General features: G+C 38.3%; 1 protein-coding gene across 11 annotated transcripts in view; it reads left to right on the forward strand.

Moving 5' to 3' along the window:
- The window catches only part of SMYD3 (SET and MYND domain containing 3), a 761,886-nt gene that overhangs the window by 145,547 nt on the left and 589,247 nt on the right, over nt 1-27,092 (forward strand). For all 11 annotated transcript variants that reach the window (XM_055582073.1, XM_055582077.1, XM_055582080.1 and 8 more), the window contains exon 2: nt 26,315-26,378. In XM_055582073.1, coding sequence (XP_055438048.1) covers nt 26,315-26,378 — 64 coding nt within the window. The remainder of the gene's footprint in view (nt 1-26,314; nt 26,379-27,092) is intronic.

The following is a 27,092-nucleotide window of genomic DNA, read 5'->3' on the forward strand; positions in this document are numbered from 1 at the left end:
GGTTGTTGGGTAAGCAATGGACAGTGTCTGCTGTATGCCCAAACAAGTGCTTGGCGTCTGGAAGGGACCCAGTACATTTTTGCTGAAGAAGGAATTGGTGAATGAATGACAGGGTCAGTTTTGAAAACAACCTTTGATATCTTTCATACCTCAAAGATTTTTCCATTTGCATCTGAAATTTTTAAAAAAGTGGTATTTTGACTGGCTAACTCCAAGTTAAAGTGAAAGATAATGTAAGAGAATAAAGAAATTTTACTTTATATGGATTAACTTCAAGTTGAATAAATCAGCAAATTCTTAAATCAGCAGATGAGATCTGGTTTCCTGACCAGGAATCGAACCTGGACCCCCTGCATTGGGAGCACCGAGTCATAACCACTGGACCAACAGGGAAGTCCAAATAAGTCAGAGAAAATAATAAAAAATGAAACATCAGTTGAAGTTGAAACTTGTGTTCAGAAAATGACTGAGTAGCCCAAATTTCATTTGATCGAACTTTAAAAAAATTTTTTCATATTGTTCCTTTTCAGAAATGATTGTTTTTATATTTTTAAAGATATTAACTCTAGAAAATGTTTTAAAATATACTATGATAATAAAGATATCATTATTTTAAATTATCAAGTTCTCATATAGTATCTAAGAGTAAAAATATTTTACTTTTTAATACTACCATTTGTACCAAACACCATTTAAAAATAAAATCAATTAATACAATATAATTTCATTTACATTTTGTTTAAACAAAGTATACATTTGTGTTTACTATTCCCAACATTGTAATAAACTTTAATTCAAATTCAGTCTCTTTCTCTGTGTCCTGCCTTAGACCAAGAACAATTTAAAGTCATTAAATAGTAGTACATATTGGCTTTTCATTATTATGCTTATTTGGTTATAGAAGTAAAATAATATTATATAAAATTGGAAAAGAGGAAAAAAGGGAAAATCACCCCAATTTGTATCACTCAAAGAAAAATTTAAACGATTTGGTCTATTTCTTTTCTCCACCCCCCCACCCCATTTCAAGAACTTAATTTCATAAAATATATGTAATGTGAAAAATCTGTTCAACTTTCTAGGTAGGCTTTATTATTATTATTATAGATTAGAATAACTTACAACTTTAAGGACAGAGAATTGTATTTATTACTATCATTTGCAGAGCAATAATTGAAGCAGCTAGGATTAAACTTTGCTTCTTCTAGAACTTTTTATGCTTAGTTTACCTTCTCTATTCCATACCTGTTTGCATACTGAGCTGGAGTCCAAATTTCAAGGCAAATGAAATTGTCTTCTTGTACATTTTAAACTTCCATTTTGGTCCATTGTCATAGCTTCTCCTGTCTTTTCTCTCTAGACCTTTCTTCATTTTGAACACTCTGGTAGTTCTCTCCCCTTCCTATACCTTCTTTTTTTTTTTTTTTAAATTCAGAAATGGAAAATTTTAATGTACATAAAAGAGAGTTTTTATCTAGTGATTGACTTTAAATTTCACTGATAGTCCTAAAATGTTATTCTCAACATGAAAAAAAATTTTTTTTACAAATATGTTTCCTTTCACACAAGCAAAATTTCTAATCCCAGAAATCTCAGCTAAGTGTTTAGAGAAAAATAATATGATTATCTGATTAAGGTAATTCATTCAGTTCAGTTCAGTCGCTCAATAGAGTCCGACTCTTTGTGACTCCACGCATCGCAGCACGCCAGGCCTCCCTGTCCATCACCAACTCCCGGAGTTCACTCAGACTCACGTCCATCGAGTCAGTGATGCCATCCAGCCATCTCATCCTCTGCCTTCTCCTCCTGCCCCCAATCCCTCCCAGCATGAGTCTTTTCCAATGAGTCAACTCTTCATACTGAGTTGCAAATAAATTGTAGTCATAAGTCTTTTGCAGTGATGTGTACATTTTATCACAAGGTGCTATCAAGCTCAGAAAGGTTTTTGATAAGTATAATGTGAGTGTAATATTGTGGGACCATGGGAGAATCTTGTATTGGCATAGCACCTTCTCACTGTAAGAGGGCCACATGGGCATGAAAATCCTTGCAAACCACTCCTATTAACTCTCATTAGTTGGCTATCAGCTGATGATCATTCTCCTTATAAATATCTTGGGAATTAATAATTATAATGAATTGACTGGTGAAACATTTAATTCTTTGTCTCCTATGGGCTTGTCTTTTAAGGTTTCTTTGGGACTAGGTCAGCACAGTGTCATTGGAAAAGACTCTGATGCTGCGATTCATGGGGTCGCAAAGAGTCGGACATGACTGAGGGACTGATCTGATCTGATGTAGCACAGAGAACTCTACTCAGTACTCTGTAATGACCTATATGACCAAAGAATCTAAAAAAGAGTGGATATACATATATGTGTATATATATTTTATATATATATATCTGAATCACTTTGCTGTACCACAGAAACTAACATAACATTGTAAATCAACTACACTCCAATACAAATTAATTAAAAAAAAAAGTTTAAATCTGTACTCTTGCAAAAATGTTAATTACTCCTTAACCTATAATAGATATTACTTTGCATAAAGCAAACAGAATTCTAGGAGCTATCGTTGCCTTTTAATATTATTGAAGATATAACAGCCTTCTCTGATTTTAATTTCCACAAATGAAACTTTCATAAAACGTTTTTCCTTCTTGAATCAGACCACTTTGATATTAATCATTCTGATCAAGTTAAAAACAGAAACAATACAGACTTTAGTGAATGTAAATTGAGCGGTGAAACACTTATGATGCGAGTCAAATTTTGAAACTAGAGGCAAGTATTTTGGGTACATGTGGGTTTTAGGAAAATGGTGAATTGTCTGTGTGCTTGAAAGGGATGATCAGATTTGTGGCGTTTGTGGATTTTGGTTTTTTAGCAACCATGGAAGGGGCATGGGATTTTCACACATGGCATAGAAATAGGCAAAATTATCTCGAGACTTTGAAAATATACTCAAAAGCCTCAGTTTTCACTCTGCGCTTCTATGCTTTGTTAGCAGACACTTTATGTAAGTTATCTGGTGTAGCCTACCCCACAGTCTTATGAATGATCACTTGTTCTCACTTTACAGAGCAGAAAATTGAGGCGAATGGGATACAGTTGCACTGTTGGTAGGGTGTGGGCTTAGTGTCTCAGTCCTTTCCAGCTGCTCTAACAAAATGTCACAGATTGCGTAGTTTATAATCAACTGAAAATTTTCGCCACATTTCTGGAAGCCAAGATCAAGGTGCCAGCATGGTCACGTTCTGGTAAGGGCCCTCTTCCTAGTTCATAGCTGGCACCGTCTCACTTTGTCCTCACACAGTGCAAGGGATAAGGGATCTATCTCTCTGGGGTCTCTCTTATAAAAACACTAATCCCTTCATCAGCATCTTAGAGTGGAGTACAGGTCTTTGGTCTCCTTAAGTAGATTTGTTCCTGGGTATTTTATTCTTTTTAATGCGATGGTAAATGGAAGTGTTTCTTTTTCTGATCTTTTGTTGTTAGTGTATAGAAATGCAACAGATCTCTGTGTGTTAATTTTGTAACCTGCAACTTTTCCAAATTCATTGGTGGTTCTAGTAGTTTTCTGGTAGCATCTTTAGGATCTTCTGTGTATATTATCATGCCATCTGCGAACAGTGACAGTTTAGCTTCTTCCAATTTGGACTCCTTCACTCCTTTTTTTTCTCTGATTGCTGTAGCTAGGACTTCCAAAACTATGTTTAAAAAAGTGGTGAGAGTGGACATCCTTGTCTTGTTCCAGATGTTAGAGGGACAGCTTTAGGAGACCAAAGACAGTGAAAAACGGAAGTTCTCGAGTAAGATGGTCAGCCTCTCTTGACTAACCTGTCTCAAATACTTTGCTGTGCTTTTCTCTAAGAGCTAATGTGGGTTTAAATTACTTGTATTTCTCCGAGGATGTGATGGTGCCTGTGAATCACAGATTCATTTTTCCTGAAATATTAACCATTACATTTTCTTGTTTCATACTTTAAATATTAGAAATAGGAAATAAAGTGATAGGGACTATAGAAAAAGGAATCCAGACTGATTCTAGTTTCCTGTGATATAAATCTATATTATTTTGATCACCTCTGCTGTTTTGTATTAAAAACCACTGGATAGTTAGGTGGATGGTGGATATGAATCTCTTTAATTTTTAAAAAGGCCTTTGGGCCCAAACCAGCACAATTACCATTTCTAAGCAAAAATGGAGTATCCCTTTAATGTGTTATTATAAATATTTATGCCTAAAGGAGTTCTTTTTGTTTAGCATTTTCCAGTGTATTTTATTTGGCCAGAGTAGATGTTACATTATCCTTGAACAGAATGACATGATTTTATTTGGGATAATCTCTTTTTCATACTGTAGAATTTCTTTTGCTTCAGAAATTTCCAGGGAGAAACAGCCAAGAACTTGGTAAAGTGGCATTAACGTTTCTAATGAATTCTGAGACTTTAAAGAAGTTTACAAACATAAAAATTCTGTAAATAAATATTTCTGTGGTGTTTTTGTTTTAAAAATTGTATTTATACTTCCTTTACTTATTTATTTTGGCTTTCTCCATTTAAAAACAGATGGAGAGTTTTTATTCTTTATTCTTAAGAGTTTCTTCATGATATTCACTATTTCTCATACAGCATAGAGCATTTTGGGTCTTAATTATATGAAAAATACTTTCATAGGAATTCTATTCAGAGAATCTTTCTTAAAACTTGCATAAAAGCCGAGTGTACTAAATCAGACATGCCATAAGTCAACACTCTTTGGCAACTGTAAGTGGTACCGGCTCTACTCCATGTGCTCTGGTCTTTTTCTTAGCTCAGACTTCTTCCCAAAGAAATCAGCTTCAAACTACATTTCCACAGTGATCAGCCACAAATTAAAATTCAGTCCCTGAGATACTCAGTATGCAGAAGATCCCTGGGCAGGGATCTTCACTGTGAATAAGGAGGCTGCACAGGCACACACTAGGCTCTGTGTTCCTTCTGATCATACTGGGCTCTGCTGCATCCAGATGAGTGTGCTTCAGCAGGTAGGAGGGTCACCCGGCTTTTCTGTGGTGTCCGAGCCTTTGCCTGTAGCTGATTGGTCAGTGGTGAGCCAGTTACCTTCCATAGTGAGAATGGACTTTCAAGAAGACATTCAACTGCTAGACATACTGGGAGACGTCTAGGAGATCAAGGCATATTACTAGGGAAAACCCCTGTGTAATAAATATATTACCTATGAATGTGTTGTAGATGCACTCTTTTTTTGTCCTCTAGAGGAAGTTTAAAATGGATTCTGTAGGTGCCTGGGCTGGGTGAAATTTGGCAGTCAGTGGAGTTTGTTCATTTTTTTATATCCTTTCCAGGGAACTTCTTTCTACCTGGCAACTGCCTATATTAATTTAGGGCAGTTTCTGAATAGTAAGGATGCTTTCCCCCCTCAGGTAGCCAAGAAGGACAGGTGCTCCCTTAAACAGTAGTCTAGTTGTTGGTATTTAAGGGAACTATTTAATTCACTTTCTTCTCTGATTTCTTTTATAAACATTTTTATTAGAGTATAGTTGATTTACCCAGAAAAGATGTGCTTTTCATTATAGGGGACTGGAATGCAAAAGTAGGAAGTCGAGAAACACCTGGAGTAACAGGCAAATTTGGCCTTGGAATACGGAATGAAGCAGGGCAAAGACTAATAGAGTTTTGCCAAGAAAACGCACTGGTCATAACAAACACCCTCTTCCAACAACACAAGAGAAGACTCTATACATGGACATCACCAGATGATCAACACTGAAATCAGATTAATTATATTCTTTGCAGCCAAAGATGGAGAAGCTCTGTCCAGTCAGCAAAAACAAGACCAGGAGCTGACTGTGGCTCAGACCATGAACTCCTTATTGCCAAATTCAGACTTAAACTGAAGAAAGTAGGGAAAACCACTAGACCATTCAGGTATGACCTAAATCAAATCCCTTATGATTATACAGTGGAAGTGAGAAATAGATTTAAGGGCCTACATCTGATAGATAGAGTGCCAGATGAGCTATGGAATGAGGTACGTGACATTGTACAGGAGACAGGGATCAAGACCATCCTCATGGAAAAGAAATGCCAAAAAGCAAAATGGCTGTCTGGGGAGGCCTTACAAATAGCTGTGAAAAGAAGAGAAGCGAAAAGCGAAGGAGAAAAGGAAAGATATAAACACCTGAATGCAGAGTTCCAAAGAACATCAAGAAGAGATAAGAGCGCCTTCTTCAGTGATCAATGCAAAGAAATAGAGGAAAACAACAGAATGGGAAAGACTAGGGATCTCTTCAAGAAAATCAGAGATACCAAAGGAACATTTCATGCAAAGATGGGCTCGATAAAGGACAGAAATGGTATGGACCTAACAGAAGCAGAAGATATTAAGAAGAGATGGCAAGAATACACAGAAGAACAGTACAAAAAAGATCTTCATGACCCAGATAATCACGATGGTGTGATCACTGACCTAGAGCCAGACATCCTGGAATGTGAAGTCAAGTGGGCCTTAGAAAGCATCACTACAAACAAAGCTAGTGGAGGTGATGGAATTCCAGTTAAGCTATTCCAAATCCTGAAAGATGATGCTGTGAAAGTGCTGCATTCAATATGCCAGCAAATTTGGAAAATTCAGCAGTGGCCACCGGACTGGAAAAGGTCAGTTTTCATTCCAATCCCAAAGAAAGGCAATGCCAAAGAATGCTCAAACTACCACACAATTGCACTCATCTCACATGCTAGTAAAGTAATGCTCAAAATTCTCCAAGCCAGGCTTCAGCAATATGTGAACCGTGAACTTCCTGATGTTCAAGCTGGTTTTAGAAAAGGCAGAGGAACCAGAGATCAAATTGCCAACATCTGCTGGATCATGGAAAAAGCAAGAGAGTTCCAGAAAAGCATCTATTTCTGCTTTCTTGACTATGCCAAAGCCTTTGACTGTGTGGATCACAATAAACTGTGGAAAATTCTGAAAGAGATGGGAATACCAGACCACCTGACCTGCCTTTTGAGAAATGTATATACAGGTCAGGAAGCAACAGTTAGAACTGGCTATGGAACAACAGACTGGTTCCAAATAGGAAAAGGAGTACGTCAAGGCTGTATATTGTCACCCTGCTTATTTAACTTATATGCAGAGAACATCATGAGAAATGCTGGTCTGGAAGAAGCACAAGCTGGAATCAAGATTGCCGGGAGAAATATCAATAACCTCAGATATGCAGATGATACCACCTTTATGGCAGAAAGTGAAGAAGAACTAAAGAGCCTCTTGATGAAAGTGAAAGAGGAGAGTGAAAAAGTTGGCTTAAAGCTCAACATTCAGAAAACAAAGATTGTGGCATCCGGTCCCATCACTTCATGGGAAATAGATGGGGAAACAGTGGAAACAGTGTCAGACTTTATTTTTCTGGGCTCCAAAATCACTACAGATGGTGACTGCAGCCATGAAGTTAAAAGATGCTTACTCCTTGGAAGGAAAGTTATGACCAACCTAGATAGCATATTCAAAAGCAGAGACACTACTTTGCCAACAAAGGTTCGTCTAGTCAAGGCTATGGTTTTTCCTGTGGTCATGTATGGATGTGAGAGTTGGACTGTGAAGAAGGCTGAGCGCCGAAGAATTGATGCTTTTGAACTGTGGTGTTGGAGAAGACTCTTGAGAGTCCCTTGGACTGCAAGGAGATCCAACCAGTCCATTCTGAAGGAGATCAGTCCTGGGATTTCTTTGGAAGGAATGATGCTAAAGCTGAAACTCCAGTACTTTGTCCACCTCATGCGAAGAGTTGACTCATTGGAAAAGACTCTGATGCTGGGACGGATTGGGGGCAAGAGGAGAAGGGGACGACAGAGGATGAGATGGCTGGATGGCATCACTGACTCAGTGGACATGAGTCTCAGTGAACTCCGGGAGTTGGTGATGAACAGGGAGGCCTGGCATGCTGCAATTCATGGGGTCGCAAAGAGTTGGACACGACTGAGCGACTGATCTGATCTGATCTGATCTGAGTTGATTTACAATGTTGTGTTGGTTTCAGGTGTATAGCAAAATGAATGTTATACATATACATGTATTCACTCTTTTTTAGATGCTCTTCCTATGTAGACTATTATAGAGTATTGAGTAGAGTTCCCAGTGCTATACAGTAGATCCTTATTTGTTGTAGTTTTTCAGTTGCCAAGTCATATCCAACTCTTTGTGACCCTATGGACTGCAGCATGCCAGGCCTCCTTGTCCCTCACCATCTCCAGAAATTTGCCCAAGTTCATGTCCTTTGAATCTCTGATGCCATCCAACTAACTCGTCATCTGTCACCCTCTTTTCCTTCTGCTTTCAGTCTTTCCCAGGGTCAGGGTCTTTTCCAATGAGTTGGCTCTTCACATCAGGTGCCCAAAGTATTGGAGCTTCAGCATCAGTCCTTCCATAGAATATTCAGGGTTGGTTTCCTTTAGGATTGCCTGGTTTGATCTCCTTGGTGTCCAAGGGACTCTCAAGAGTCTTCTCAAGCACAAGAGTTTGAAAGCATCAGTTCTTTGGTGTCTAGCTCTCACACCTGTACACGAGTACTGGAAAGACCACAGCCTTCACTATATGGACCTTTGCTGGCAAAGTGATGTATTTTCTGTTTAATAAACTGTCTAGGTTTTTCATAGCTTTCCTTCCAAGAAACAGTTTTCTTCTAATTTCATGGCTGCAGTCACCATCTGCAGTGATTTTAGATCCCATGAAAAGAAAATCTGTCATTGCTTCCACTTTTCCCCCTCCTACTTGCCATGAAGTGAAGGGGCTGAATGCCATTGTCTTAGTTTTTTTAATTTTGAGTTTTAAGATGGCTTTTTCGCTCTCCTCTTTCACTCTCATCAAGAGGTTCATTAGTTCCTCTTTGCTTTCTGCCATTAGAGTGGTTATCATCTGCATATCTGAGGTTGTTGAAATTTCTCCTGGCAATCTTGATTCCAGCTTGTAACACATCCAGCCTGGCATTTTGCATGATGTACTCTGCATAGAAGTTAAATAAGCAGTATGGCAATATACAGCCTTGATGTACTCCTTTCTCAATTTTTAAAAAAAAATTATTTATTTTAATTGGAGGCTAATTACTTTATAATAATGTATCGGTTTTGCCATATATCAACATGAATCCACCACGGGTGTACACATGTTCCCCATCCTGAACCCCCCACCACCTCCCTCCCCGTACCATCTTTCTGGGTCATCCCAGTGCACCAGCCCAAGCATCCTGTATCATGCATCGAACCTGGACTGGCGATTCGTTTCACATATGACATTATACATGTTTCAATGCTATTCTCCCAAATCATCCCACACTCGCCCTCTGCCACAGAGTCCAAAAGACTGTTCTATGCATCTGTGTCTCTTGCTGTCTCGCATACAGGGTTATCGTTACCATCTTTCTAAATTCCATATATATGCATCAGTATACTATATTGGTGTTCTTCTTTCTGGCTTACTTCACTTTGTATAATAGGCTCAAGTTTCATCCACCTCATTAGAACTGATTCAAATGTATTCTTTTTAATGGCTGAGTAATACTCCATTGTGTATATGTACAACAGCTTTCTCATCCATTCGTCTTCTGATGGACATCTAGGTTGCTTCCATGTCCTGGCTATTGTAAACAGTTCTGCGATGAACATTGGGGTACACGTGTCTCTTTCCGTTCTGGTTTCCTCAGTGTGTATGCCCAGCAGTGGGATTGCTGGATTATAAGGCAGCTCTATTTCCAGTGTTTTAAGGAATCTCCACACTGTTCTCCATAGTGGCTGTACTAGTTTGCATTCCCACCAACAGTGTAAGAGGGTTCCCTTTTCTCCATACCCTCTCCTCATTTATTGCTTGTAGACTTTTGGATCGCAGCCATTCTGACTGGCGTGAAATGGTATCTCATTGTGGTTTTGATTTGCATTTCTCTGATAATGAGTGATGTTGAGCATCTTTTCATGTGTTTGTTAGCCATCTGTATGTCGTCTTTGGAGAAATGTCTGTTTAGTTCTTTGGCCCATTTTTTGATTGGGTTGTTTATTTTTCTGGAATTGAGCTGTAGGAGTTGCTTGTATATTTTTGAGATTAATTCTTTGTGCATTGCTTCATTTGCTATTATCTTCTCCCATTCTGAAGGCTGTCTTTTCACCTTGCTTATAGTTTCCTTTGTTGTGCAGAAGCTTTTAATTTTAATTAGGTCCCATTTGTTTATTTTTGCTTGTATTTTCAATATTCTGGGAGGAGGGTCATAGAGGATCCTGCTGTGATGTATGTCAGAGAGTGTTTTGCCTATGTTTTCCTCTAGGAGTTGTATAGTTTCTGCTCTTACATTTAGATCTTTAATCCATTTTGAGTTTATTTTTGTGTATGGTGTTAGAAAGTGTTCTAGTTTCATTCTTTTACAAGTGGTTGACCAGTTTTCCCAGCACCACTTGTTAAAGAGATTGTCTTTTCTCCATTGTATATTCTTGCACCCTTTGTCAAAGATAAGGTGTCCATAGGTGCCTGGATTTATCTCTGGGCTTTCTATTTTGTTCCACTGATCTATATTTCTGTCTTTGTGCCAGTACCATACTGTCTTGATGACTGTGGCTTTGTAGTAGAGCCTGAAGTCAGGCAGGTTGATTCCTCCGGGTCCATTCTTCTTTCTCAAGATGGCTTTGGCTATTTAAGGTTTTTTGTATTTCCATACAAAATTTGAAATTATTTGTTCTAGCTCTCTGAAAAATACGGTTGATAGCTTGATGGGGATTGCATTGAATCTATAGATTGCTTTGGGTAGTATATTCATTTTCACTATATTGATTCTTCTAATCCATGAACACGGTATATTTCTCCATCCATTAGTGTCCTCTTTAATTTCTTTCATCAGTGTTTTATAGTTTTCTATATATAGGTCTTTAGTTTCTTTAGGTAGATATATTCCTAAGTATTTTATTCTTTTCATTGCAATGGTGAATGGAATTGTTTCCTTAATTTCTCTATTTTCTCATTATTAGTGTATAGGAATGCAAGGGATTTCTGTGTGTTGATTTTATATCATGCAACTTTACTATATTCATTGATTAGCTCTAGTAATTTTCTGGTGGAGTCTTTAGGGTTTTCTATGTAGAGGATCATATCATCTGCAAACAGTGAGAGTTTTACTTCTTCTTTTCCAATTTGGATTCGTTTTATTTCTTTTTCTGCTCTGATTGCTGTGGCCAAAACTTCCAAAACTATGTTGAATAATAGTGGTGAGAGTGGGCATCCTTGTCTTGTTCCTGACTTTAGGGGAAATGCTTTCAATTTTTCAGCGTTGAGGATAATGTTTGCTGAGGGTTTGTCATATATAGCTTTTATTATGTGGAGGAATGTTCCTTCTATTCCTGCTTTCTGGAGAGTTTTTATCATAAATGGATGTTGAATTTTGTCAAAGGCTTTCTCTACATCTATTGAGATAATCATATGGTTTTTATTTTTCAATTTGTTAATGTGGTGTATTACATTGATTGATTTATGAATATTGAAGAATCCTTGCATCCCTGGGATAATGCCCACTTGGTCATGATGTATGATAATTTTAATGTGTTGTTGGATTCTGATTGCTAGAATTTTGTTAAGGATTTTTGCATCTATGTTCATCAGTGATATTGGCCTGTGTTTTCTTTTTTTGTGGGATCTTTGTCAGGTTTTGGTATTAGGGTGATGGTGGCCTCATAGAATGAGTTTGGAAGTTTACCTTCCTCTGCAATTTTCTAGAAGAGTTTGAATAGGATAGGTATTAGCTCTTCTCTGAATTTTTGGTAGAATTCAGCTGTGAAGCCCTCTGGACCTGGGCTTTTGTTTGCTGGAAGATTTCTGATTACAGTTTCAGTTTCCGTGCTTGTGATGGGTCTGTTAAGATTTTCTATCTTCTTCCTGCTTCAGTTTTGGAGAGTTGTACTTTTCTAAGAATTTGTCCATTTCTTCCATGTTGTCCTTTTTATTGGCATATAGTTGCTGATAGTAGTCTCTTATGATCCTTTGTATTTGTGTGTTGTCTGTTGTGATTTCTCCATTTTCATTTCTAATTTTATTGATTTGATTTTTCTCCCTTTGTTTCTTGATGAGTCCGGCTAATGGCTTGTCAATTTTATTTATCCTCTCAAAGAACCAGCTTTTGGCTTTGTTGATTTTTGCTATGGTCTCTTTTGTTTCTTTTACATTTATTTCTGCCCTAACTTTTAAGATTTGCTTCCTTCTACTAACCCTGGGGTTCTTCATTTCTTCCTTTTCTAGTTGCTTTAGGTGTAGAGTTAGGTTATTTATTTGACTTTTTTCTTGTTTCTTGAGGTATGCCTGTATTGCTATGAACCTTCCCCTTAGCACTGCTTTTACAGTGTCCCACAGGTTTTGGGTTGTTGTGTTTTCATTTTCATTCGTTTCTATGCATATTTTGATTTCTTTTTTGATTTCTTTTGTGATTTGTTGGTTTTTCAGCAGTGTGTTGTTCAGCCTCCATATGTTGGAATTTTTAATAGTTTTCCCCCTGTAATTGAGTTCTAATCTTCCTGCATTGTGGTCAGAAAAGATGCTTGGAATGATTTCAATTTTTTTTAATTTACCAAGGCTAGATTTATGGCCCAGGATGTGATCTATCCTGGAGAAGGTTCTGTGTGCACTTGAGAAAAAGGTGAAATTCATTGTTTTGGGGTGAAATGTCCTATAGATATCAATTAGGTCTAACTGGTCTATTGTATCGTTTAAAGTTTGTGGTTCCTTGTTAATTTTCTGTTTAGTTGATCTGTCCATAGGTGTGAGTGGGGTATTAACGTCTCCCACTATTATTGTGTTATTGTTAATTTCCCCTTTCATAGTTGTTAGGATTTGTCTTATGTATTGTGGTGCTCCTATGTTGGGTGCATATATATTTATAATTGTTACATCTTCTTCTTGGATTGATCCTTTGATCATTATGTAGTGTCCTTTGTCTCTTTTCACAGCCTTTGTTTTAAAGTCTATTTTATCTGATATGAGTATTGCTGCTCCTGCTTTCTTTTGGTCTCTATTTGTGTGGAATATCTTTTTCCAGCCCTTCACTTTCAGTCTGTATGTGTCCCCTGTTTTGAGGTGGGTCTCTTGTAGACAACATATATAGGGGTCTTGTTTTTGTATCCATTCAGCCAGTCTTTGTCTTTTGGTTGGGGCATTCAACCCATTTATGTTTAAGGTAATTATTGATAAGTATGACCCCGTTGCCATTTACTTTATTGTTTTGGGTTCGAATTTATACACCCTTTTTGTGTTTCCTGTCTAGAGAAGATCCTTTAGCATTTGTTGGAGAGCTGGTTTGGTGGTGTTGAATTCTCTCAGCTTTTGCTTGTCTGTAAAGCTTTTGATTTCTCCTTCATATTTGAATGAGATCCTTACTAGGTACAGTAATCTGGGCTGTAGGTAATTTTTTTCATCACTTTAAGTATGTCTTGCCATTCCCTCCTGGCCTGAAGAGTTTCTATTGAAAGATCAGCTGTTATCCTTATGGGAATCCTCTTGTGTGTTATTTGTTGTTTTTCCCTTGCTGCTTTTAATATTTGTTCTTTGTGTTTGATCTTTGTTAATTTGATTAATATGTGTCTTGGGGTGTTTTGCCTTGGGTTTATCCTGTTTGGGACTCTCTGGGTTTCTTGGACTTGGGTGATTATTTCCTTCCCCATTTTAGGGAAGTTTTCAACTATTATCTCCTCAAGTATTTTCTCATGGTCTTTCTTTTTGTCTTCTTTTTCTGGGACTCCTATGATTCGAATGTTGGGGCATTTAACATAGTCCTAGAGGTCTCTGAGATTGTCCTCATTTCTTTTAATTCATTTTTCGTTTTTCCTCTCTGATTCATTTATTTCTACCATTCTATCCTCTACCTCACTTATCCTATTTTCTGCCTCCATTATTCTACTGTTGGTTCCATCCAGAGTGTTTTTGATATCATTTATTGCATTATTTATTATTGATTGACTCTTTTTTATTTCTTCTAGGTCCTTATTAAACCTTTCTTGCATCTTCTCAATCCTTGTCTCCAGGCTATTTATCTGTGATTCCATTTTGTTTTCAAGATTTTGCATCATTTTGACTGTCATTATTCAGAATTCTTTATCAGGTAGATTCCCTATCTCTTCCTCTTTGGTTTGGTTTGATGGGCATTATCCTGTTCCTTTACCTGCTGGATATTCCTTTGTCTCTTCATCTTGTTAATATTGCTGTGTTTGAGATGGTCTTTCGGTATTCTGGCAGTTTGTGAAGTTCTCTTTATTGTGAAGTTTGCTCGCTGTGGGTGGGGTTGTACGGGTGGCTGGTCAAGGTTTCCTGGTTAGGGAAGCTTGTGTTGGTGTTTTGGTGGTGGAGCTGGATTTCTTTTCTCTGGAGTACAATGAAGTGTTATGAGATGAGTGCAATGAAGTGTTATGAGATGAGTGCAATGAATGAGTTATGAGATGTCAGTGGGTTTGGAGTGACTTTGGGCAGCCTGTATATTGAAGCTCAGGGCTATGTTGCTGTGTTGCTGGAGAATTTTCATGGTATATCTTGCTCTGGAACTTGTTGGCCCTTGGGTGGTGCTTGGTTTCAGTGTAGGTATGGAGGCGTTTGATGAGCTCCTGTCGGTTAATGTTCCCTGGAGTCAGGAGTTCTCTGGTGTTCTCAGGATTTGGACTTAAGCCTCCTGCTTCTGGTTTTCAGTCTTATTTTTACAGTAGCCTCAAGACTTCTCCATCTTTACAGCACCGTTGATAAAACATCTCCTTTCGATGACAATGGGCTGCTTTTCTGGGTTCCTGATGTCCTCTGCGGGCATTCAGAAGTGGTTTTGTGGAATTTACTCAGCGTTCAAATGTTCTTTAATGAATTTGTGGGGGAGAAAGTGGTCTCCCCGTCCTATTCCTCTGCCATCTTAGTGGGTTTGAACCTTTCTCAATTTTGAACCAGTTCATTGTTCCATATCAGGTTCTAACTGTTGGTTCTTCACCTGCATACAGGTTTCTGAGGAGACAGGTAAGATGGTCTGGTATTCTCATCTCTTTAAGAGTTTTCCACAGTTTGGTGTGATCTCCCTGTGGTCCACTGGAGAAGGGAATGGCAAACCACTTCAGTATTCTTGGCTTGAGAACCCCATGAACAGTATGAAAAGGGAAAAAGATAGGACACTGAAAGATGAACTCCGCAGGTCGGTAGGTGCCCAATATGCTACTGGAGGTCAGTGGAGAAATAACTCCAGAAAGAATGAAGGGACAGAGCCAAAGCAAAAACAACACCCAGTAGTGGATGTGACTGGTAATGGAAGTAAAATCAGATGCTGTAAAGTGCAATATTTCATAGGAACCTGAAATGTCAGGTCCATGAATTAAGGCAAATTAGAAGTGTTCAAACAAGGTGGCAAGAGTGAACATCAACATTTTAGGAATCAGCAGACTAAAATTGACTGGAATGGGTGAATTTAATTCAGATGACTGTTATATCTACCACTGTAGGCAAGAATCCCTTAGATGAAATGGAGTAGCCATCACAGTCAACAAAAGAGTCTGAAATGCAGTTCAGTTCAGTTCAGTTCAGTTGCTCAGTCATAGCTGATTCTTTGCGACTCCAGGAACCGCAGCACGCCAGGCCTCCCTGTCCATCACCAACCCCTGGAGTCCACCTAAACCCATGTGCATTGAGTCGGTGATACCATCCAACCATCTCATCCTCTGTCGTCCCCTTGTCCTCCTGCCCTCAATCTTTCCCAGCATCAGGGTCTTTTCAAATGAGTCAGCTCTTTGCATCAGGTAGCCAAAGTATTGAAGTTTCACCTTCAACATCAGTCCTTCCAATAAACACCCAGGACTGATATCCTTTAGGATGCACTGGTTGGACCTCTTTGCATTCCAAGGGACTCTCAAGAGTCTTCTCCAACACCGCAGTTCAAAAGCATCAATTCTTTGGTGCTCAACTTTCTTTATAGTCCAATCTCACATCCATACATGACCACTGGAAAAACCATAGCCTTGACTAGACAGAGCTTTGTTGGCAAAGTAATGTCTCTGCTTTTGAATATGCTCTCTAGGTTGGTCATAACTTTCCTTCCAAGGAGTAAGTGTCTTTTAATTTCATGGCTGCAGTCACCATCTGCAGTGATTTTGGAGCCCAGAAAAATAAAATCTGACACTGTTTCCACTGTTTCCCCATCTATTTCCCATGAAGTGAGGGGACTGGATGCCATGATCTTCGTTTTCTGAATGTTGCGCTTTAAGCCAACTTTTTCATTCTCCTCTTTCTCTTTCATGAAGAGGCTTTTGAATGCAATCTCAAAAACGACAGAATGATCTCTGTTTATTTCCATTTCCAAATCATTTAACATTACGGTTATCCAAGTCTATGCCCCGACCAGTAATGCTGACAAAGCTGAAGTTGAATGGTTCTATGAAGACCTACAAGACCTTCTAGAAGTAGCACACAAAAAAGATGTCTTTTTCATTATAGGGGACTGGAATGCAGAAGTAGGAAGTGAAGAAATACCTGCAGTAACAGGCAAATTTGGCCTTGGAGTACAGAAGAAGCAGGGCAAAGGCTAGTAGAATTTTGCCAAGAGAACCCACTGGTCATAACAAACATCCTCTTCCAACGACACAAGAGAAGACTCTACACATGGACATCACCAGATGGTCAATACTGAAATCAAAACTGATTATATTCTTTGCAGCCAAAGATGGAGAAGCTCTATACAGTCAGCAAAAAAAAAAAAAAAAAAAAAAAAGACTGGTAGCTGACCATGGCTCAGATCATGAACTCCTTATTGCCAAATTCAGACTTAAATTGAAAAGTATGGGAAACCACTAGACCATTCAGGTATGACCTAAATCAAATCCCTTGCAATTATAGAGTGGAAATGACAAATAGATTCAAGGGCTTAGATCTGATAGACAGAGTGCTTGAAGAACTATGGACTTAGGTTTGTGACATTGTACAGGAGGCAGTGATCAAGACCATCCCCAAGAAAAAGAAATGTAAAAAGGCAAAATGGTTGTCTGAGGAGGCCTTACAAACAGCTAAGAAAAGAAGAGAAGCAAAAGGCAAAGGAGAAAAGGAAAGAATATCCATTTGAATACAGAGTTCCAAAGAATAGCAAGGAGAGATAAGAAAGCCTTCCTCAGCGATCAATGCAAAGAAATAGAGGAAAACAACAGAATGGGAAAGACTAGAGATCTCTTCAAGAAAATTAGAGATACCAAGGCAACTTTTCATGCAAAGATGGGCACAATAAAGGACAGAACTGGTATGCACCTAACAGAAGCAGAAGATGTTAAGAAGAAGTGGCAAGAATACACAGAAGAACTATACAAAAAAGATCTTCACAGCCCAGATAATCTCATGATGGTGTGATCACTCACCTAGAGCCAGACATCCTGGTATGTGAAGTCAAGTGGGCCTTAGGAAGCATCACTACGAACAACGCTAGTGGAGATGATGGAATACCTGTTGAGCTATTTCAAATCCTAAAAGATGATGCCATGAAAGTGCTGCACTCAATATGCCAGCACATTTGGAAAACTCAGCAGTGGCCACAGGACTGGGAAAGGTCAGTTTTCATTCCAGTCCCAATGAAGGGCAATGCCAAAGAATGCTCAAACTTCCACACAGTTGCACTCGTCTCACACACTAGCAAAGTAATGCTCAAAATTCTCCAAGCCAGGCTTCAGCAATACATGAACTGTGAAATTCTAGATGTTCAAGCTGGATTTAGAAAAGGCAGAGGAACCAGAGATCAAATTGCCAACATCCGCTGGATCATCATAAAAGCAAGAGAGTTCCAGAAAATATCTACTTCTGCTTTATTGACTATGCCAAAGCCTTTGACTGTGTGGATCACAATAAACTATGGAAAATTCTTAAAGAGATGAGAATACCATACCAGCTTACCTGCCTCCTGACACATCTGTATGCAGGTCAGGAAGCAACAGTTAGAACTGGATATGGAACAACAGACTGGTTCCAAGTCAGGAAAGGAGTACATCAAGGCTGTATATTCTCACCCTGCGTATTTAACTTATATACAAAGTACATCATGAGAGACGCTGGGCTGGATGAAGAAAAAGCTGGAATCACGATTGCCGGGAGAAGTATCAGTAACGTCAGATACACAAATGACACCACACATACAGCAGAAAGCAAAGAACTAAAGAGCCTCTTGATGAAAGTGAAAGAGGAGAATGAAAAAGTTGGCTTAAAACTCAACATTCAGAAAACTAAGATCATGGCGTGTCGTCCCATCACTTCATGGCAAATAGATGGGGAAACAGTGGAAACAGTGAGAGACTTTATTTTCTTGGGCTCCAAAATCACTGCAGATGGTGACTTCCATCATGAAATTAAAAGACGTTTGCTTCTTGGAAGAAAAGTTATGACCAACCTAGACAGCATATTGAAAAGCAGAGATATTACTTTTCCAACAAAGGTCCGTCTAGTCCAAGCTATGATTTTTCCCGTTCATGTATGAATGTGAGATTGGACTATAAAGAAAGCTGAGCACCAAAGAATTGATGCTTTTGAACTGTGGTGTCGGAGAAAAGTCTTGAGAGTTCCTGGACATTCAGGAGATCCAACCAGTCCATCTTAAAGGAAATCACTCCTGAATATTCATTGGAAGGACTGATGTTGAAGCTGAAACTCCAATACTTTGGCCACCTGTTGAGAAGAACTGACTCATTTGAGAAGACCCCGATGCTGGGGAAGATTGAAGGCAAGAGGAGAAAGGGATGACAAAGGATGAGATGGTTGGATGGCATCACTGACTCAATGGACACGAGTTTGAGTAAACTCCAGGAGTTGGTGATGGACAGGGAGGCTTGGTGTTCTGCAGTCCATGGGATGGCAAAGAGTCAGACATGACTGAGTGACTGAACTGAACTTAGCACAATCAAAGGCTTTAGCTTAGTCAATGAAACAGAAGTTGAGTTTTTTTCTGGAATTCATTTGCTTTCTCTATGATCCAGCAACTGTTGGCAGTTTGATCTCTGGTTCCTCTGCTGTTTCTAGACCTAGTTTGTACATCTGGAAGTTCTTGTTTCACATACTGTTGAAAGGTTGAAAGCATAACCCTTCTAGCATGAGGAGTGAGTGCAGTTGTTTGTTAATTTGTCCATTCTTCAGTTCTGCTCTTCTTGGTCATTGGGATGAAGGTTGACGTTTTCCAGTCCTGTGGCCGCTGCTGGGTTTTTCAAATTTGGTGACCTTTTAAGTGCCGTGCTTAGTCGCTCAGTAGTGTCTGACTCTTTACGACCCCATGGACTGTAGCCCAACCTCTGTCCATGGTGATTCTCCAGGCTACAATACTAGAGTAAGTTGCCATGCCTTCCTCCAGGCGGTCTTCTCAGCCTAGTGATTGAACCCAGATCTCCTGCATTGCAGGCAGACTCTTTACCATCTGAACCACCAGGGAAGCCCACTTTAATAGCATCATCGTTTAGGATTTTAAACAGCTCTGCTGGAATTCCATCACCTCCATTAGCTTTATTGGCAGCAGTGCTTCCTAAGGCCCACTTAACTTCACACTCCAGCGTGTCTGGCTCCAGGTGAGTGACCAAACCGGGTCAGTAATATCTTTTTTATACATTTCTTCTGTGTATTCTTACCATCTCTTCTTGATCTATTCTGCTTCTATTAGGTCTTTACTGTTTTGTCCTTTATTATGCCCATCTTTGGAGAAGGCAATGGCACCCCACTCCAGTACTTTTGCCTGGAAAATCCCATGGATGGAGGAGCCTGGTAGGCTGCAATCCATGAGGTCGCTATGAGTCGGACATGACTGAGCAACTTCACTTTCACTTTTCACTTTCATGCATTGGAGAAGGAAATGGCAACCCACTCCAGTGTTCTTGCCTGGAGAATCCCAGGGACGGGGGAGCCTGGTGACTGCCATCTATGGGGTCACACAGAGTTGGACACTACTGAAGTGACTTTGCATAGCATAGCATAGCATGCCCATCTTTGCATGAAATGTTCCTTTGATATCTCCAGTTTTCTTGAATAAATCTCTAATCTTTCCCCTTCTGTTGCTTTCCCTTATTTCTTTGCATTGTTCATTGAAGAAGGCCTTCTTGGCTCTAATTGCTATTCTCTGGAGCTCTACATTCAGTTGCATATATCTTTCCCTTTCTCCCTTGCTTTTCACTTCTCTTCTTTCCTCAGCTATTTGTAAAGCCTCCTCAGACAACCACTTTGCCTTCTTGCATTGCTTTTTTTTTGAGATGGTTTTGGTCAGTGCCTCCTGTATAATATTACAGACCTCTCTCTATATTTCTTCAGGCACTCTTTTATCAGATCTAATCCCTTGAATCTATTCATCACCTCCACTGTACAATCATAGGGGATTTTATTTATGTCATACTTGACTGGCCTAGTTGTTTTCCCTGTTTTCTTTAGTTTAAGCCTGAATTGGATAGGAACTGATGATCTGAGCCACAGTCAGCTCCAGGTCTTGTTTTTGCTGACTGTATAGTGCTTCTCCATCTTCGACTGCAGAATAATATAATGCATCTGGTTTTTGTATTGACCATTTGGTGATGTCCATGTGTAGAATTGTCTCTTGTGTTGTTGAAAAAGGGTGTTTGTTATGACCAGTGCATTCTCTTCATAGAATTCTCTTGGCCTTTGCCCTGCTTCATTTTGTGCTCCAAGGCTAAGCTTGCCTGTTACTCCAGGTATCTCTTGATTTCCTACTTTTGCATTCTAATCACCTATAATGAAAAGGACATCATTTTTTGGTGTTAATTCTAGGATGTCTTCTAGGTCTTCATAGAACTGATCAGCTTCTTCAACATCAGTGGTTGAGGCATAGACTTGATTTATTGTGATGTTGAGTGGTTTGCCTTGGAAACAAACCGAGATCATTCCATTTTTTTTTTTTTTTTTTTTTTTGAGGTCGCACCCAAGTACTGCATTTCGTATTCTTGATTTTGTATTGTTGATGATGAGGGCTACTCCATTTATTCTATGTGATTCTTGACCACAGTAGTAGATACAATGGTTATCTGAATTAAATTCACCCTTCAAGGATCACTGCCTTGTCATTGGAAGAAGCTTGCATAACTCAATGAAGCTATGAGCCATGCCTTGTAGGGCCACCCAAGATGGATGGGTCATAGTGGACAGTTAGGAGAAAATGTGGTCCACTGGAGGAGGGAATGGCAAACCACTCTAGTATTCTTGCTGTGAAAACCCCATTAACTGTGTAAAAAGGCAATAAGGTATGACATAAAAAGATGAGCCCCCCAGGTTGAAAGGTGTCCAATATGTTACTGGGGAAGAATGGAGGACAATTACGAGTAACTCTGGAAATAACAAAATGGCTTGGCCAAAGCAGAAATGATGCTCAGTTGTGGATGTGTCTGATGATGAAAGTAAAATCGGATGCTGTAAAGAACAGTATTGCGTAGGAACCTGGAATGTTAGGTCCATGAATCAAGGTAAACTGGACATGGTCACACAGGAGATGGCAAGAGTAAACATCGACATCTTAGGAATCAGTGAACTAAACTGGATGCGAATGGGTGAATTTAATTCAGATCCTTATTAGTTATCTATTTTTTATATAGTAGTGTATATGTGTCAATCTCAGTCTTCCAATTTATTTGTTTTATTTCTTAGATACACTGGTTTCCTCTATATCCACGTACATCTGACCCTTGAATAATACAGGTTTAAACTGTACAGGTCCACTCATATGCAGAGGTTTTTTTTTTTTTCTTCACTAAATATACTCTACAGTGTTACCTGGTCTGAGTTTGGTTGAATCCGTTGATACAGAACCTTGGATACATGGGCCACACTATAAAGTTACAAACAGATTTTCGCCTGCAAATAGGGCCAACACCCCTACGCCCTGCATTGTTTAGGAGTCAACAGTATAAATTTTTAACTTGTATATTAGAAGAACAATTAATTTTGCCTTAGTTTTATTTCTTTTCCATACTTAAGTTGCATAGGCTATTGGAGAAACTAATTATGAGCTAAGTTTTACTTGGAAGAGAGGACTTCACTTATGCTCCATGAATCACTTTCTCTGTAGCACTGAGCAAGCTGAGAAGTTTCTTTGAGTTGACTTTGTGTTCAATAACATATCTGAGTTTATATGAACAAGTGATAAGGGATCCCTTTTTTACTTTTTTTGCAGTGGGATCTAAAACTTTCATTTATTTTAGTATACAAAAATATGTCTTCTCTAGTTTAGAGGTAGCATACTACTATTTGTCTTTGAGGGGAAGAGTAGATAAAAATTCATCACTTTGCTGTTACTGATACATTCCTAACCTATTTCTTTAGATTCTTTTTCATTCAGAAATTCTAGTTCTGGATGCACTCTTGAGATAATCAGTTTGCAAACAGGATGTTTGTGTAGTCTGTGAAAGCTGTTTTCCTCACTTTTCTACTCCTCTGAGATTATCATATTTGGCCTTATAATATGCCCAAATTTTGTCTTCAAATTTATTTTATATTTGTTGGTTATATAAGAGGAGGAGAACAAATAAATTTGGAATTAGAAGGAAACTTAAGTCACGTTCCTTTGCAGTGCTGGAATTTCCTTTACCTCATGTCTGTAAATGTACGTTCCAGATTCTCCCTGAACATGTCAAAAGACAGAACTCCACCGTCTCAGGGCATTTCTTTTGAATTGTGAACTGTTGCCCCAGATATCTTTACCGTTAGACAAAATCTGCCTGTCTCTACCTTCCATTCAGTATTTCTTGTTTTAGCCTCTGGAACTCTTTAGAATAGGTGATCCTTTTTATTTAGGGGCTTCTAATTAATTCTGCTTTTTATTTGACCTGTACATTACTGATTTTTTAAAGAAAAATATGGGTTTTTCAATTAGAAATGATATGTTGATTTTTAAGAGAAAGAGAATGTTTTCTTGAACTGTCTGGTGGCTGTGTTTCTAATACTTCTTTTCCTCTCCCTCTGCTGCCCAAGTTTTTTCTCTGTAGGGAAACCTTACTAATATGCTATTACTCTGAACCTTACCCCAAAGAGAAAAGCAGTAACTCTTCAAAGGCTCAGTAGTTCCTCTAGTCAAAGACACAACTTTTCTCTTGGATTCAGTTGACTTTTTTTTTTTTTAAACTTGAGAAGTTACGTTTATTTATATAGTTATATGATGTGTAAAAATAACCCCAAACATTTAAATAACTCATATTAAAGAATTTTTCTTTATGCATCAAATGGCAACTAAATTATCCAAGTACTTTGAATCATCTTGCTATTCATTTTGCTGAAAGTCTGTGCTAAAATTCATAAAAGTCTGTGGTTGAAAGCTATGGAGCGGGGAGGTGAGGTTTTAATACCTGCTACCAGGTTCATCACTCACCTTCCTGGGTGTTTTGATTCTGCTCGCTAGTTTTAAAAATTGAGATGAAACATTTTATATAGTTGGAGATCTGTATTTGCAGGCAGCAGAAATAACCTCTGAACAACTTAGACAAGAAAAAAGGAAATGAGGAGAAATCTGAGGAGCCAGGTCTAAGGAAAGCAGGATTCAGAAGTGCCCCAGGGGCCTCGTCCTTAGGAGTGTTTTGCAGAAAGCATTCTCTCCCAATTTTGGTGGCAGTTCTCCATTTGGCTTGACAGACTTTCTGCCAGATATCTTTTGGCAGTTTGGAGCTTCTTCTGTTTTCAAGTCTGTTGGAAGTTGCCTTTGTTTTCTCCCACAAATATACTGATTTAATAAATTCTTGAAGCCTGTAGTATTTTTTTTCTGATAATATTTTTGGTTTTGTTGTACCTTTCCAGGTTGGGGAGTGATGGTTAGTTTTTCCTATTTCCTACTTACTCTGTCGTTTTTTTTTTTTTTTTTTTAACGAGGAGCGTTAAAGAGATTAAAAAGTTATACCACTGCGGTCAATGTAAGCATTTAAAGCTATACATGTTCCTTTAAGTATTACTTTAGATTACATTTTGAGCTTTTTTAAAATTATTTAATCTATTTTCTAATTTTCATGACAATTCTTCTTTGATCGTTGAATTGTATAGAGGTAAGCTTTTAAATTTCCATAAATATGAGAGTTTACTGGCTTGATTTTGATGCTGATTTCTAATCCAATTCTTTTATTGTTGGAGAAAATTATATATATATATATATACATATACATATATAAAATATTGATTCTTTGTAATTTTTGAGATTTGCTCTGTGGCCTAGTATGTGGGCATATGTTGTAAAAGGTCAGTGAGTGCCTGAAGAGAGTGTGTGAATACACATGCATATAAAAAGTGCAAGGGTCTGTATTACATGAAATCAAATAATTGTAGAGCTGCTGCTTCTTAATTTGCTTGATCTGTGACTTCCTGAAAAAGACTTGTTATAGTGATAACTGTTATGGTGATATACTGGTTTGGTACTTAATATATTCCAGGTACTATTTTAAAGGCTTTACTTGTATTAATTTATTATGTATTCCTCATTTTTTTCTTAGATCTATTACTTCTACTTTACATATTTTTAGACTGGGTACACTTTTTGCTGGGTACTGATACCAGGTGGTTGGATTCTCTTAATCTCTGTGGATTGACTTATTCATCTCTAGTAATATTTTTAACCTTAACATCTTTTTTTTTCTGATACTGATATAGTGACACAGGCTTTTTTCTATTAGTATTAATTAAATTTTAATATTAATGTTACTATTTGCCCATCATATTCTTCTCATTCCAGATTTGCGTGTTCTTTTATTTGAAGCGTGTCTCATCAATTGCCTGTGGGTGGATTTTGCTTTGATCCAGTTTTGTCTAATAGTGGTAGTGGAGTATGATCATTAAAAACAAGGACTTTAAGGCCATATTGTTTGGATTCGGGTTGTTGTTTGGGATATTGATTTCTGACAGCTATAATTCTACACTTGGGGGAAGGAGGTGTTTTGACTTTGCTTTATTTAGACCTTTAACCTCTCCCCATGTTATATGCGCTGTATCTCACTCCGTTCTCCTGTGAGTGAGGTACCTGATATGTTCAGGTTTTGATTCTCTGTGGTTTTTGTTCTTACCCTTTCAGTGTCACCTACCGCATTGCACTTTATGGTCTGTTTCCTTGGTCATCTACTTCTTATCTCTTAAATGAGCATAATAAAACTGTTTACTTACAGAACTGTCTGAAGTGAGTCAATAGATATAAAGAAGTTTGAACCATACCTGGCACATCAGAAGTGCTCAGAAAGATTTCTTCTTGTTTCATCACTGATATTAGTATTACAGTTTGACTTTTAATGCTCTTGGCCACCTTGAATGCATCTGTAGTCCTGTCTGTTATTTTTCACTATGAATTGCATCATCAGATTTATTGTTTTTATTTTATAATGTGGGCTTCCCTGATGGCTTAGTGGTAAAGAATCTGCCTTCAGTGCAGGAGCTGCAGGAGGCGGGGGTTTGATCCTGGGTTGGGAAGATCCTCTGGAGAAGGAAACGGCAACCCATTCCAGTGTTCTTGCCTGAAGAATCCCATGGGCAGAGGAGCTTGGCAGGCTACAGTCCATGGGGTTGTGAAGAGTCAGACACAACTGAAGTGACTTAGCACACATGCACAGTCCTGTCTGTTATTTGTCACTATGAGTCTCATCATAAAATTTATTGTTTCATTTTATAATAAAGTTTTTCTTTGTTTTGACTTTTTCTTCCTCAGGCAACCTAGGGGGACATAACTTTGGTGTATCCCAATTTAGCATGTTGAAAGTAGTCATTGAATTTAATGGAATTAAAAATCATTTCCTAGAAAGAGTATATTACAATTAACCTATATGATAAATTTAAACTTGGACAGTTTTTATATTTGAAAGGCATAGGATACTTTGAGTTAGTTGATAGACTGGATTCTGAATTTTGTATGCAGAGATTAAAAACTCTATTAAAGTGATTTTTTTTTTTGCCTAAGTGGGAATCTCTGTATTTTCATTAAATTTATGTTAAAAAGAACATTAATGGTGGGGATTGTTACACAATAGTGTTCTTAATGCCACTTAATGAATGTTCTTAATGCCACTAAAACTATGCACTTCAAAATAGTTAAAGTGGCACATTTTATGTTACATATATTTTACCATAATTTTTAAAAAAAGAACACTAGTTATTTTTTAAAAGTCACTAGTCTCACACTGAAAGAAGATGTTCACCACTGTGAAAATTTAAGTCTCATGGACTATACAGATGGAGTGAGTAGAACATCTTGGTGTCAGCGTGCTGACTTACGTTTTCTTTCTTTCTTCAGCCATATATGATTCTCATTCATTTCCTAATATGAACTTTATTCTTTAACTTTATTTTTATTCTTTAACAGGAAGGAAAAGCTGATGCGATGCTCTCAATGCCGAATCGCCAAATACTGTAGTGCTAAGTGTCAGGTAAGAATGGTGCTGTATATAAGTTCTCTACTCTTAAATTAGTTCTCCGTTATGCCTGTTGAACTATCTATTTCTTCATAATCTTTTATTTATTGTAACATTGTTTTATTTCAACTTAAAAATCATATATGTATATGGCAAAAATTATATATATGTGATATATAAACTCTATATAGTATATAAATATATACATGTATATGTGTGTATATATATGTGTCTGACTCTTTGTGACCCCATGAACTGTAGCCCACCAGGCTCCTTTGTCCATGGAATTTTCCAGGCAAGAATACTGGAGCAAGTTGCCATGTCTTTCTCCCAACCCGGGGATCTTCCCTGAATCTCTCCGATGCAGGGATCAAACCTGTGTCTCTTGCATCTCCTGCATTGGCAGGAAAGTGCTTTACCAGCTGAGCCATCTGGGAAGCTCATCTATCACTGAAGAAAAGTTAAATGTTTGGGAGAAGGCAATGGCACCCCACTCCAGTATTCTTGCCTGGCAAATCCCATGGACGGAGGAGCCTGGTAGGCTGCAGTCCATGGGGTCGTTAGGAGTCGGACACGACTGAGCGACTTCATTTTCACTTTTCACTTTCATGCATTGGAAGGAAATGGCAACCCACTGCAGTGTTCTTGCCTGGAGAATCCCAGGGATGGGGGAGCCTGGTGGGCTGCTGTTTATGGGGTCACACAGAGTCAGACATGACTGAAGTGACT

Source organism: Bubalus kerabau, chromosome 5 (genome assembly GCF_029407905.1).
Source record: "Bubalus kerabau isolate K-KA32 ecotype Philippines breed swamp buffalo chromosome 5, PCC_UOA_SB_1v2, whole genome shotgun sequence".
NCBI classification, from domain to species: Eukaryota; Metazoa; Chordata; class Mammalia; order Artiodactyla; family Bovidae; genus Bubalus; species Bubalus kerabau.